Source organism: Populus euphratica, unplaced genomic scaffold, assembly GCF_000495115.2.
Source record: "Populus euphratica unplaced genomic scaffold, PopEup_1.0 scaffold120.1, whole genome shotgun sequence".
Taxonomy (NCBI): domain Eukaryota; kingdom Viridiplantae; phylum Streptophyta; class Magnoliopsida; order Malpighiales; family Salicaceae; genus Populus; species Populus euphratica.
In genome coordinates, this window is record NW_011499918.1 from 763444 (window position 1) to 777748 (window position 14305).

General features: G+C 32.9%; 3 protein-coding genes across 3 annotated transcripts; all 3 read right to left on the bottom strand.

Annotated features, from left to right (window-relative positions):
* Positions 1–651: 651 nt before the first annotated feature.
* Positions 652–2036, bottom strand: LOC105134848 (thiamine thiazole synthase 2, chloroplastic-like). The gene is made up of 2 exons (XM_011039410.1): positions 1033–2036; positions 652–932 (listed from the first exon to the last, which is right to left on the bottom strand). Exons 1-2 carry the CDS (start codon positions 1927–1929, stop codon positions 777–779), a joined length of 1053 nt encoding a protein of 350 aa, XP_011037712.1. The 5' UTR covers positions 1930–2036; the 3' UTR covers positions 652–776.
* A 391-nt stretch (positions 2037–2427) lies between these two features.
* On the bottom strand, positions 2428–5776 carry LOC105134850 (CRIB domain-containing protein RIC10-like). Its single transcript, XM_011039412.1, has 5 exons — positions 5212–5776; positions 4801–4966; positions 4467–4564; positions 4195–4291; positions 2428–3059 (listed from the first exon to the last, which is right to left on the bottom strand). Exons 2-5 carry the CDS (start codon positions 4856–4858, stop codon positions 2839–2841), a joined length of 474 nt encoding a protein of 157 aa, XP_011037714.1. The 5' UTR covers positions 4859–4966; positions 5212–5776; the 3' UTR covers positions 2428–2838.
* A 6152-nt stretch (positions 5777–11928) lies between these two features.
* LOC105134851 (Tetratricopeptide repeat (TPR)-like superfamily protein) lies at positions 11929–13892 on the bottom strand. The gene has a single exon (XM_011039413.1). The coding sequence runs from the start codon at positions 13835–13837 to the stop codon at positions 12143–12145; it is 1695 nt and encodes a 564-aa protein (XP_011037715.1). The 5' UTR covers positions 13838–13892; the 3' UTR covers positions 11929–12142.
* Between the last annotated feature and the right edge of the window lie 413 nt (positions 13893–14305).

The following is a 14305-nucleotide window of genomic DNA, read 5'->3' on the forward strand; positions in this document are numbered from 1 at the left end:
AAATTATTTAAATAAATAATTAAAATAATATTTAAAAATAATTTCATTATGGCATGCTTTTTAAAATAAAATTTGAGCTTTTACTATAATATTTATATATTTTTACATAATTATGTATAAAATTAATATGCATAGTTTTCCAAAATAAATTGCACGCGAATACTCAATAAGAATAAAGTATATGTTCTATATTTTTACTCTGATTAATGATTATTTTTTATATAGTTATATAAAAATATCAGAGACATTATTTTTTATTTATTTTTATTGAGAATTGCTTTGCAAAATGATACGTTTCTATATGATAAAAAATTATGTTTTTTATATAAAAAGACATGCTCTCATCAAAATTTTAAAAAAATCAATACAAAGAGGGATTTTTGGCTAAATTAAACAAATATTTTTTTACCTTGAATTTAAATCGTTGTTACAAATAATTTTTTTAATTTTTTAATTTTTTATTCAAAAAAACCATGTTGTTAATAAAAGAGACATGACTTTATCAAATAAAAATAAATTTTAATTGAAGAAATACATTTTTATTCTAGAATTCAAATTATTGGAACTTTAAAAAATATTTGTTTTCATTGCCACAAAATTAAATAAAACTAGGTTTTGAAAATAACCCCACGGCTCACATAAGTCTATAAATAAAATAAAATGAAATGAAACGATATCTTAAGTTCGGGACAAGTAGTACATCATGTGGAGATCGTGTTCATGCGAAGGTTCGAAATATATAAATACAAGTTCCTAATCAAAAAGTCCTACTATGTTCATGCATCAACTATCTCTCCAGCCTCGGAAGCAGCAAGCACAAGCTCTGGCTGTAGACTGAATGTTCCATCTAGGGCATTTGGTTGCCCCAAAGCCTTCAATGCCAAGTGTGCAGCCTTCTGCCCTGAGATCATCATTGCCCCAAATGTTGGACCCTGCAAAAATTAAGTTAATGATCATCATTAGTTTATGATACAGTATGATTTTCACATGAACTTGATATGAAAAAAAAAATTATGGTAATCGAAGATTTACCATTCTTGGTGCTCCATCAATTTCTGCAACTTCCATGCCTGTAACAATCATGCCAGGCACAATCTCTCTTGTAAGTCTAACAATTGCATCTTCTGCCGCGTTCATGTCAAGTGCTTTCATTCCTGGAACACTGTCAATCATGCCAATACTCTTCAATCTCTTCACTCCAGTGGCACCAAAAGGCCCGTCGTGTCCACAGGAACTAACCACAACCTTAGCCTCCATGACATTAGGGTCCATGCAAGATTGAGTGTCATGGTTCATAGACACTAAAGCCCAGTTAGTAACCACACCAGAAACTCTGCCTCCTTTCACTATTAAATCCTCTGCTGCCACAGCATTAAACAGCTTCACATTAGGCCTAGCCAAGAGTTTGCTCATGATTGTTGAAGTGAACAAAGCTGCATGCTTGATAACCACATAGTTATCTGCCTCGTCATATTCAATTTCGAGCTCATCGAGAAATCTATGAGCTGGTTTACGCACAATCATAGCTGAAAACAGCTGGCCACCAAGCCATGCACCGCCTCCAGGGCTAACCGATTGCTCAATTATAGCAACGCGAACTGAAGGGTTCTTGCTTAGCTCATAAGCACAAGAAAGACCAGCAGAGCCAGCACCAACAATGACAACATCAGTGTCTGCATAAGTAACCATGTCTGTCATGTAACGACGAGTCATTTCCCGAGAGACGATGGATTCTTTGATGGGCTGGAACTTAAAGGACTGAAGATCATATGAAGGTTGTGCCAAGGACATGGTAATGGCAGAAGAGGTGGATTTGATTGGAGTGAAACGTCCAGTAGTTGTGATAGGTGTGCCATGGAAGGATGATTTGTGATCCAGGAAAGAGGATTTGAGGTTTATAGATAGAGAGGAGGTAAGGGTAGAGGCCATGGCTATAATTGAAGGAGTTTTTGATAAGGTTTGCTAAAGGGTTTTTGACTGTGTAAAAGAAATTGGAGAAAGCTACAGAAGAGGGCTTGAGAGATGAGATTTTAGATGATGGGTATTTAAGGATGTGTAGCAAGTGGAGGGATGTGAAAATATCTGGAAAAAAATCTTCAAGAAGCGAGTATGATGGGTCACAAAATAGCTAGATAGAACTTGAACGGTTCATAATGCTTGTAGTTTTGGAGTCTGGATATAAAGACTGCACTAAAATCAAAGTCATAGACAACTTTCCTACAATAATTAAGATCTGTGAGGGATATTTGAATGGCCTAATTCATCGATCATTTTCGACATTATGTAGTAGTAGTCTCATAATTAACCGATACAGGATTAGTTTAGTAATCCAACTGAAGTAGATACGATGGCTGTATATCAGATTTAGCATGCTGAGAGGTGAAACTTAATTACTGCAATTTCTCTTAGGTCATTGCTAAGAAACTATGATCAATCAAATAAATTGAATTAGCAAAACTTTCCAAAAGAAAAACATAGCAACCCACATTTCTATATGCTCATTAGTCACTGTAAAACCAAAATATTTCAGCTACCTACACTAACATCGGTCGTCTTTGAACCGTGATTTTTTTCTTTATACCTTCACGTTTTTTCACCCTTCCTAGTTTCTCTTCTTCAATTCATAAATGAAATGCAGTTTTAATATTTTACAAAAGCTTTGATCAAACTTCCACGTTCACCTTGAATTTTTTTTTCTAGTGTAACATCCTGGATATTGAAAAGGGGACTCGAATCTCGTTGCCAGTACTGTAGCATCCAGGACGTTGGAAAGGGGACTCGAAATTTCTGATATGCACTTTAAGATCTTTTTCTGCTCTTTGCACCACGTTCATACTCTTACTGTACTTGTACCTTTGGTGTTGACTCAAGTTCATACTGCATAGCCTTCTGCTTCGTTTTCCTGGAAGATCTTGATGTCGAAGATGAAGATTTGGGAGAGGAAGAACTTGTCTTCTTCTTCCTAATTTTTGGTTTCTTGGGAACATTTGGAAGATCTGAAGGTGGAATGTCATTGAAAACATTTGGCATAGTTTGGCTTCCCATAGAATGATCAAAATCTGTCACAAAAATAGGATCATGTCATCTGGAGATAATTATGGAAAATCCTAATAGAAAATAAAGAACATGCATCAAGGAGGTATTTCCCAATCGAAGAGGAAAAACATTTCAGAATTGGTTTGAAAAACAAACTCAAAAGGAGCCTAAGGATCTAAGAGTAGCCTTGAAAACTTGAATCATGTGTCACAAGTTCTTTGAGCTGGCCTCCAGCCGATCCCAAATAACTCATAGTAACTATCAGGAAGATTTCGAAGTGGGTTGATATGGTTCCAATTATGTATTACCACCTCATATGGATTTTGAAAAGTATTCCAAACAAATTCAACCAATCCAGCAGAATTTCAGCTTTCAAAACCATGAACAAAGGATCAATGCCTCCCTCTCAACACTACTGCCCAAAAATTCTCAATAATATTCTCCCAAAATACCCTACAGATATTATTATTACACCACTGTATGAATGGCTTGAGTAACAAAATCTATGCATGGTCCACCCAGAACTGTCCTTTACCAAGGCAATCAGTTCCATAATTTGGCTCGTGACACAAAAACCAAACTCCTGCCACTTTGAGGGCAATAATCTCAACTTTCAGTGTACCTTCAAGATTAGCTTTGATAAATTGAGGGAGGCATTCCTATGTGTTGCATTTAACTTCACACGTGAAAAGGCCCTACTTTTACTTGTCAGCTTATGCCATAGACCCCCACATGGTATCAATTAATTATTGTTTAAGGGAACATAATTTTGAAGTGATAAATTCAAGCTTTGGCATTTACTCAAATGGCATCCAAATGGGAGCAATCTTTGCCACATATATGGGTGTGTCTTATTCGTTGCTATGAATCTTGAAAAACTAAAGAAATGTTTCTTATTATGGTTCGCATAAAAAGCAACGTAATTCGTCTAGGTTTTGGCATAATTACAGTGCTCAACAGTTCTCTATTCTGTATGTGGTAGCCGACTGATAGCTAGTTTACCACCACACAAGAATTCATAAGGAGTTTGATGGAAATTTATTTAGTCCAGTGTTTCTCTCCCACCAAACAGTATATGGCTACACAGCAATGGCAAAAAAGAAAAACCAAGTCGCCAAAAAGGAAAAATAATTTGATGAAAAGATTTTGGAAAACAACCTTGAGAGGACCATGGGGAGAGAATAACAGAGCTGGAATCTCTTGGATTAGCAACTGTGGTTGTTGAGAAATCAGGAGGTGTCTTGAATTCATTCATCTGCAATATCGTCCCACCATTAACATATCATTATAAAAATCGCATGATGAGCCATCACTACACGCATTTTGGTGCAATTACTAATTAATATGATCATTTTATTTTTGTATTATTGATAGATGAAGTTCATAGGATTCATGAGATGATGGAAGGCCAAGAATTGCAGATAACATACCCAACTGGGTGCACTGCCAGAATGACCATCCCACCCTATATGGGCCACATGCTTGACATCTGTGGGATACCCAATTTCCATCTCTCGTTCTTTTACCACTGCAAGAAGGTACGTACACCAAACAAGCAATAATTACATTACGAATTTCAAATGATTGTAGTGTCCTTTCTTGTGGGAACTTTATACATATTTTTTAGAGAAAGAAATCATGTAGCAGATTATGTGGCAAAGCAGGGAGTCTATAGAAAAACAGATTTAGTTGCTTGGTTTTAGTTTTATTATTTTCAAAGTTTGGTTTATACGTTGTGAAGAAAAGAAAGATGTAAAGGCTTACCAAAGATTTGGGAGATGTACTTGAAACCCTTATAGATCCCTTTGATTTTGGTTGCCATGGAGAAAATCTTTAGAAGCTAGCCAAATGCAATAGCACTTGATGAATATATTTATTTCGAAAATGAAGGAAGAGGTACCAAACGAACGTGGAGAGATGGTTCTTTTGCCTGATAGAAAACAAAGATGAACTTAGACATGTGAGATTATGCAATCCACACCAGAATCTTACAGCACAACAAGTCAAGAAAAGCAAGGTAAAAACAGATAAAAAAGCTTAGGAGCTTGTCAGAGAAGATCATAAATGCATGTTATTTACAAACTATTTCCTCGTGAAAGAAGTGGAATCTATGAAGGAAAAACACACTGCATTAATCTGAAATCAGAGGAAAAAAAAACAGTACAGCAACTATACCTCAAAGGATTAATGGCCAGGAATATGACGGTCAAAGATTAATTCAAGAGAGAAACAACCTCTCCTCTCTTTTATCCAACCAATATTGCTCCATATATATATATATTCTATTCCTATTCTTGATGAATAGAAAAGGTACACACAAGAATTCTAAATGTAAACTTTATCATGGGAGAGCTTGGTGGGCATCAAAGAGACCTCATTAAAGCCAAAAATTAAGAAGTTGAACCAAAAGAAATAGCTAGAGAAAGTATTGTGTGGATGTCATAAATATAGAAGAAGAAACAAGGCAGGCAAAGAAGGGTTTGGAAGACTAAAGCCGAAGAGAGAAAGAACGAAGAGAGGGTGATAAAAATTGGGTGGTGGCTTCGTTGGTTTTGGTTGATGGGAAATGTTTTCCGACAAAGAAAATTGTGAGGGTAAAGCGCGGGCCTCAGACGCATTTATCTGTCTTATTAGGACCCTTGTCTAAAAAAATGCTGGAGCTCTCTCAAAATGCGGGCAATTTCAGAAGAGAGAGGACAGAGCAATTAAAGATAAAAAAATTATGATTGACTTGTAAAAAGAGTAACTATGCCTTGTAAGCTGGCAGCTTGGACTTGATTGTTTCTTGTAAAACTTAGCTGTCATGATCTAAAGGATTGGCCTACTCTTGGAGAAAAATTACACTAAACTTTAAAGGTTAGGTCTTGTGGTGGGAGAGACTTCTTCTCCCTCCCCCCCTCTCCCTTTTTATTGAGATTTTTTAATTCAAATTTTAGAGTTAATATATTGTTTTTAAAATATATCAATTTCATATAGAAACAAGGGGTATTCACTTTAATTATAGTGATATGGACTTGATAATAATTGACAAGGGGTGCAAAAAGTATTATGAAATGGGCAAATTAAGCAGTACGTACTCTTTTTTATTCCCTTTTTTTATTTTTCTTTATTTTTTTCACTACACATGTATTTTGTTTACCAGTTTGCCATGATTCGGTGTTTTAATAAAAAAAAACATTTTAAAATTGTTTTGATTGACGAGCAAGTAAAATCCTCATAATCATGAATTTCTCTTTTTAGAGGATGTGTATTTGATTAGAATGGGAAAATAGTTTAATTTCTTAGTGCTAGGGCGTGCTACTCAATGATATTGAAAAAATGGGAATTTTTAAAAGGAAAAAATGAGTTGAAATTAAATAACAATTGATCCCAAGATAAAAAAGAAATTGTTATTGATAGTTTTTGCTTAAAAACAGATTATTATTATTAGGACACACAAGCAAATATTGATTTTTATCATATATATATCATAAGCTAGTTTAGAGTAGTAAGATAAATGTGATAATTAGTGTATGCTTCAAATTATCTGTAAAAAATATTGATTTATGTGTAAGTTGATTTTAAAAAATAAATTGTCGACCTAGTAAAATTGAGAGGATTCCTATAATAAACAATAAAAAGAAATTAATTTTGATGTAACACAATATCCATTATTAATTAAATACTTGAAAAATCTATTTACCGGTATCAGAATTTCATCAATTCTAGTCATTTCTCACCAACTCGGGCCCTGAAAGCAGCCAGCTAACCTACAAATATTCTCTCTCTCTCTCTCTCTCTCTCTTTCTCTTTTGATATGATGCAGGTCCTTAATTGCCCAACTTATTTTATCTGTATATCATAAAGATGGCAACAGGTGAAATATCTGTTGCCATACCTAACCCTTCAAGCTTATTGATGATGAGCGAAGGCTAATATTTTAATAACAAAACAACTCGCTTGCAATTGCTTGTCTCTACTTTTATATAATTTGCTTTAATTTCTAAAAGCTCTCACCTAACTATTTGAGTTTTTATTTTATTTTTTTAAGCTGTTAATGCTCTTCTATATATATATATATATAATCATTTTAATTATTTGAGACGGGAGAGGATTAGATTGTAAAATCCTCAACTCTTAAGTTCTTATCCATATATTTAATTTCCTAGATCTTTTCATTATCCAAAAAAAAATTGATTAAAAAACAAGGATATAAATAAATTTTATTAGGTAAAATACATAACAGGAAGAGTTTCGGCTGGTCTTTCGTGCCCCCCACATGGATATTCCCTCACTATCATCCATTTTTATAATGTTAAATCTGATATGGCACCATGTGTGCTTTCTGTTGAAGCTATAAGTAATTCATTGTATGTTCTCAATAGGAAAAAAAAAACACATTAATTATATTTTTTATTATATCTGCAACTACTGTAATGGTATCATCCTGTAATCTACTAGTATTGCCGAAATTCCTATGCTTTTCTGGCAAATCCCACAAAGGGTTTGGGTGTTTTGATGACATGCTAAGTATTTTCTGATAATTGGAGCCACGTTTGTGGCAGCTGTTTCATTGAAGGAAACATAATCATAAAATTAAATCAAGTTGATATATCTACTATTTTTATTTTTATTTTTAGTAAAGGTGATGTTTGACATTCTCTCCAATGTGCTTTGAATAGAAAAATCTTTGATTGCATTTAGTAGTTGGGGGATGATTAGAGTGATTAGTGTTGTGGTAAAGGGGTGAGGGTTTAAGGATATGTTTGCATTCAGGCAAAAGACAAAAAAATTGGATTTTCATTTTTTTTATTTTTTTTCCATTAGTTCTAAAATAATCTTTCAGAAAAAACTTGTTTATTAGTTCATGTTTTATTTTCGAAACATGGTGCATTACATGCATTCCTTAGTTTCAAGAATTTTTTTTTTAAATGTGTATATTGGGATTTTTGATAGCTTGTTATTAATTGAAGAGCAGTAGAGTAGAATTCGACTAGATTTTCATCGAAGAAAAATGGTAGGTGGGAAAGAACTAGAAGGGAAATTAAGTACTTTTCCACTAATAGGAAGTCAATGATGATTTCCTTTTATATATATATATATATATATATATATATATATGATTCAATGGACAATCTATCGAGATAAAGCAGAAGGCAAGAAGTGATTTATGTAAACTAGGAATCTAACATGCTTAATTTGAAAGAAAGTGTTGATCTAGTCAATGAGCCTATGATTCAATTGATAACTTATGTCCTTTCTCCTTCATTATATCTTATAATTGAATTTTAAAAAAATAGTATAAAATGTCTTATAATAGGAATGATATTGAATTTAACATAATATAACAAGTTCCGAATATATTTGTGGATCATATAAATAAAAACATGCCAAATTAATGTAGCTTTAACAAAAATAATTATAATTTTAGATTTAATTATGGGATTGGTTGGGGTTTAAAAGGCCTTCAATTTAGATTAAAAATGCTATTTTATTATTTTGATTATGTCGGTTTTTACCTTTAATTATATAAACTATTGGTATATTATTTTTTAAAAAAAAATATCATAGTTTTTTTCCATTTATTATTATTTTTTTTAAATATCGTAGTTTTTTCCATTTATTTTTCTAGCTACACTTTAGGACTGTAATATTATTATTTAAAAACTGTAATTGCTATTTATGCAATATGTTGTGTGACATTTATCTCCTCTTATAATTATCATAAGATCGAAAACATATTTCTCTTATATATTAAACATAAAAAGCAATATCATTTCGAGATTTGGGATACAAACATGTTCGTTAAAATGGTTGACATCCTGACTTATTTTTTGTTTTAAAAAAAGAAAGAGTACTGTAGATAAAGATCTGCCATCAAATTGCGCTATGAGAATCTATATATATATATATATATATATATATATATGGTAAAACTGAGCTATCATGTAATATAGTTAATGGCCCCTTCTTTTCTCATGTAAGCTTATCGTGTTCAAGTGAATGAACAGGTAGGTATGATTGCATAGTTTTACCTAAACGAACTAAGCTCTTGTCAATATCCCCATCCTATTTTTCTCTACCTACAGTGTTTCACAAGATTACTCATCAATTTAGGATTTATCCAGGATTATATTTTAAATTAAATCAAATAAATATTGACCCGGTTAATTATATTAAATTTCACTTATTTCTAGAAGACATGATAAGTACACAAAAACCCAATCCATTTTCACAGCCCTCCTGTACAAGCAACTCCAGTCACCCTCAGCCATGTCACCTTGTATCAGCTCAGCCACTGTGAATTTCATGGCCTCGTTAGCACTAGTAATGACATGATAACCAGCCCACTTCACTCTTATACCAGCACCAGCTCTGGTCCCTGGTTCAAGTATTCACCGTAATACAAAGTCTTTAATGGAAACTCCCCTTCCCACACTGACCACCCAGCTGGATTCACCATTGCGATTGCATTACAACAGTCCTAGAATACTCCTTCCATGGTCGGCCCAGGTATGATTTGAATGAGCCCTTAACAGGCTGAAGATCCGAACTTGCTATAAAGTCACGTTTTTGGATTGAAATCCCTGCGTTTTGGTTTGGGTCAGTTCTTCCTTGGGCTGTTACCATGTTATTTTGTCCACTCATGGGCTTTCGTGGTACAAGCTTGCAGTTTTGAGCACCACAGAAGTCTACTGTGCGGGTATCGCAGCCATCTCTGTAGAATTGCCAGAGGCTGTGGGCATTGAGGGTGTCTTGGTAGGCATCAATGCGGCATCGGTTGATGACGGATTGATCAGCTCCGACGCGAAGTGCCACGGCTTGATGTTTCTGTGGCCTAGCTGTGTTTGGGAACCAAATATCCTGGGCTATGAATCCATCACCATCAGCAGCTGCATTCATGGATTATAAAACATGATTTCCTTGATGCATTAAGAAGGAGATAGACATAATTTGTATAGAAACTTCCACCAAAAAGAAAGAGATCTTTACCTACTGTTGCAGGCTTGAATGTCGTATAGCCATCAATGATAGTGGAATGCATGCCATTACCACCAAGCATCACATTCGTCTTTTTCTTTCCAACTTCTACGTTCTCCTTGTACATCCCCTTTTTCACATAAACTATGCTATTGTCTCGTAATATGTTGCAAGATAGACTAATTTTTTTAAATATGAAAAACGATATTAAGAGTGAAATTTATTTTAATTGTGTTATTAAAATTAATTTAATAAATCAATTTTAAAATCTCACAACCTTTACCTAACTAAAATTTCCAACTACATCACTCACTAACTAAACCAAAATAAATTAATTGATTTTATGAATTTAAATGCAATATTAATCACTCATAAAAATATGACTTGCTTTTAAAGAAATTTTAAAATAACAACTTTTAAGATAATAATAAATTAAATTAATTTTAACCCCCAACAACCTAACAACCTGTATCATAAACTCTATTAAGTTTAATAAAATTTTTAATTATTTAAAAAAAAAATTATATGATATAAAAATTATAAAAAATATTAATTTAATATTTTTTAAATAAAAAATGCTTTTAAAAAGCTTCTAAAAACAGAAGTTATACAAAACACCCTTTTAATCTATAATATCCTGTTTTCATGTATGTGATAAGAAAAGTCGAGTTACTACTTGCGAGCAACATTAGAAGAAAAGAGAAGGAAAAAAAAAAAACATTAGAATATATTGAGCTACTACTAGTTTTTGTTGAGACGAGAATAGTTACCTAATAACGCAAATTGAAATAAGATTAAAAAAAAAATAGAAAGTATAAATAATATAAAATTTAGTCAATAAAATCTTCACATAAAAACTCAAAATAAAAAAAAAAAACAATAATAATCTTAAACAAAAAAAATCTAAAAAAATAAAAAAACCAATCCCAACAACACTATCCAGATCTAATTTGAAAATCTTCTCATCTCATCTGATTACAACAAGCTAATTTTTTATAAAATTAGAGAGGAAAAATTTCTTGATAAAATTTAAATATAATTTAATAGTTAAATAAAAAATTATAGGCAATTTTATTAAGTTTATGATAATTCTGAACTAAAATCTCAGTGTCAATCTTCCGCACTTCTCTACTCTTGTGCTAAGAACCCCGTCCTGAGCCATCCATATACCCCTTTGATTAACGTGAATCTTTTTCCAAATTCGTGTCCTGCAAGAACACTTTCAAGTAAAAATAAATACCGGGTTCGATGAATGAGTAAAAATCACTTTAAATTTAGTAATGAAGTCCCTATAGAAGTGGTTACTTCAAGCCATTGAAGAAATTCCTATTTGCTGTTTTAACTGGCTCGTTGTACTTTATATTTATTATTTCTTACTATTTTTTCATGAATTAGTTCAATAGTTAATGATTAAAAAAATACAGAGTCCATATAGTCGATTTTTTTAAAAAAAATAATAATTTTAAACAAAAAAATCAAATTTTTAGATAACAAAATCCCAAACAACATCTTAGTTTGATCCCAGTACAGCTAAAGATACACAATCCATTGCTTGCATCTCAATATCAAAGCTTGTCCCTGTTGCTTTATTGGTTTCATGGAGTTTCATTGCTCCTCAAGTAGGAAAGCTTGCACATTGTATTTGTGAAACTTGCAATATGGATTCATCATCAAGTTATTTTGTGTAATCAAACATCCAAACCTCTTCACCAACCTCTCTTCTTTGTTTTTGTAAACCCTAACTTCTTTGACCAACCATCAAGAAGTTCAACCATATGCTGCTTCCTCCAAACTTGTATGCAATTCTCTAACTTACAACATAATGCAAAGGCTTGCTCCATCTTCTTTTGATCTATCTGAAGTTCATCACCTGTTTGTGAGAGGACAAAAACCTGATCTTGTTTACCATCGAGCATCTCATAAAACATGTTATCAGCAGACAATCATGCAGCACTATGGCACTGTATATGCTCATATAACAGGAATTGCATGGTTCAGAAAATAGACCACAACAATATTCTTTAAATTTAGAAAACTGTAACGCTTGGACTGAGCATCATATTTGCTAACTCAAAAAAAAAAAGACGGGCAAAAGTATACAGTCTGACCAGGAAAAGTCGCAGGACAAACACACTGCCTGTACATTCTACTTGTTGAATTCCAATATCAGCCTTTTATATGCTGCTTTATCAGGTTTCAGCCCCATGTGCAGCATTTCATCATGAAGTTTCATTGCTTTCCTCATTTCTTTTGCACGGAAAAGCCCACGGATTGCAATTGTAAAACTTTCACTATTCACTAATTTGAGTCTTTCCATGTAATCAAATACCCTAACTACTTCTTCAATCCTACCGTTTTTTACAAGCCCATCAAGAAGTATATTATATGTTGCAACATCCAAACTTGCTTGCAATTTCTCCATCTTGTTATGCAACGCAACAGCCTTATCAATCTGTCTACTAGAGCAATAATACTCAACTAGGGAGCAACAGCACAGTGAATCTGGCAGTAATCCTTTCTCTAAAACTAACTCCAGCAAGTCTTCCACTTCCCTCCATCTACGTTTTCTACTAAGTAACAAGATAAATTTAGACAACCCAACTGTACCAGGTCTAAAACCTCTTCTCATCATGTCCCCCAATATCTCATAGCCTTCTTCATACTGATCTTCTTCGCTGAGAAGATCCAAAAATGCATGATAAGTACTATCCTTCACCTTGATTCCCTTTTCGGAAATTAAACTGTATAAACCAATTGCTTCCTTTACTCTTGCTTCTTTAGACAATGCCTTTAACATACACCCATAAGTAGCATCTTGTAATCCAATCTTCTCATCACAAGCTCTCCTAAAAAACATTGTTGCTACATTCATCTTACACAAATCAGAAAACTTTTGAATGACTGAATCACATTGAGACAAAGGGCATTTTGGAAGCATGCCTTTCTCAGCCATTATATCCATAACTCTCTCAATCACTTCTTCATTCCCATGTTTACAAGCTCCATCAAGTATCGCACTATAAGTACTAAAACCAGGGTCAAGTTTCCTCTCACGCATCTGATTTAGCCTCTCAAAAGCAGCTTCAAAATCCCCTCTTTTACTACAACAATCAATAACACCGTTATACAAAACTGAATTATAAACACCCATATCTAAAAACTTAACAATTCTCTCAAAGTTCCCTTCTTTACAAAGAATCTGAGCAATCAACGACCAAGTTAATTTATCAGGCAAAACCCCATCTTTAATCATGGCACAATAAAAACACCAAGCTAATTTAATCTCATTTTCTCTTTGCAAAACATCAAGAATAGCATTACAGGCAGTAACAGAAGCAATAAATCCATTACCCCTCATCTTCCTAAACATCTCTAAACCCTCCATAAACAGACCCTTATGCGAGTAACATTCAAGAACAAAACTTAAGGCATCAGACTTTAAACTTTTACCTCTACAAGAATCAACCATGGCCTCTCCAAGTACTGACACATGATGTGTTTTCACCAAAGAATCCATGAGTGGTCTAACAGGTAGAGTGAGACCCGAATTGGCACAAATATTGATGATGTGACATTGGGATTTAAGGTCTGGTTTAAGCTTTAGATTGGTTTGGACCCAGTTGAAGAAGCGCAGAGAAATTTGGGGGTTAGTTTGTGTTTTGTGGAGGATTTGGTTAAAGAGAGGAGGAGTTAGTCTTGTGGAGAGGTTCAAGTTTTGGAGAAGTGAAACCCAGTTGTGTCTTTGTAAGAGGATTGAGGATATTTGGAACACTAACTGGTTTTGTCTGATTTGGATTCTCCATTTCATTGAAGTTGTTGGGTTTGCTCTGTTAAGAGACATTTTTGTGCACAAAGTTGCTCGCTCTTCCCTCCGAATGACGGTATTTTGAGTTATCTTTGAACGATAAGTCATTCAAGTTGTTGATTCATGAATGACAAAATTCAAATCGGATCTTATTTAAATGTTTTTTCATGATTCATAAAAATAAAATTATTTGTTATAAAATTATTAAGTTTAAATTAATTAATTATGAGTTTGATGAATTGATTCAAATTAATTTAAAATAATAATTTTTAAAAAATATTATATTAAAAAAATAAATCAAGTTTTAATTAAATTATTGTAAGTGATTTGTATAATCAATATCCTGTTAAGTTAATTTTACTTGAATTTAATTTGTTGTAAAATTATTAAATTTAAATCAGATTTACTCAAATTAATTTAAAATAATATCACTTTAGATTTTTTTTAAAAAAAAATATTGCATTGAAAAAAATTCAAAATCAAATCAAATTTTGATAAAATTAT

Coding starts and splice junctions, on each gene's coding strand:
- LOC105134848 (XM_011039410.1), bottom strand. CDS start 1,929: ATGGCCTCTACCCTTACCTCCTCTCTATCTATAAACCTCAAATCCTCT. Junction 933..1,032: donor TTGATGGAGCACCAAGAATG/GTAAATCTTCGA, acceptor TAATTTTTGCAG/GGTCCAACATTTGGGGCAAT.
- LOC105134850 (XM_011039412.1), bottom strand. CDS start 4,858: ATGGCAACCAAAATCAAAGGGATCTATAAGGGTTTCAAGTACATCTCC. Junction 4,565..4,800: donor GTACATCTCCCAAATCTTTG/GTAAGCCTTTAC, acceptor ACCTTCTTGCAG/TGGTAAAAGAACGAGAGATG. Junction 4,292..4,466: donor CTGGCAGTGCACCCAGTTGG/GTATGTTATCTG, acceptor ACGATATTGCAG/ATGAATGAATTCAAGACACC.
- LOC105134851 (XM_011039413.1), bottom strand. CDS start 13,837: ATGTCTCTTAACAGAGCAAACCCAACAACTTCAATGAAATGGAGAATC.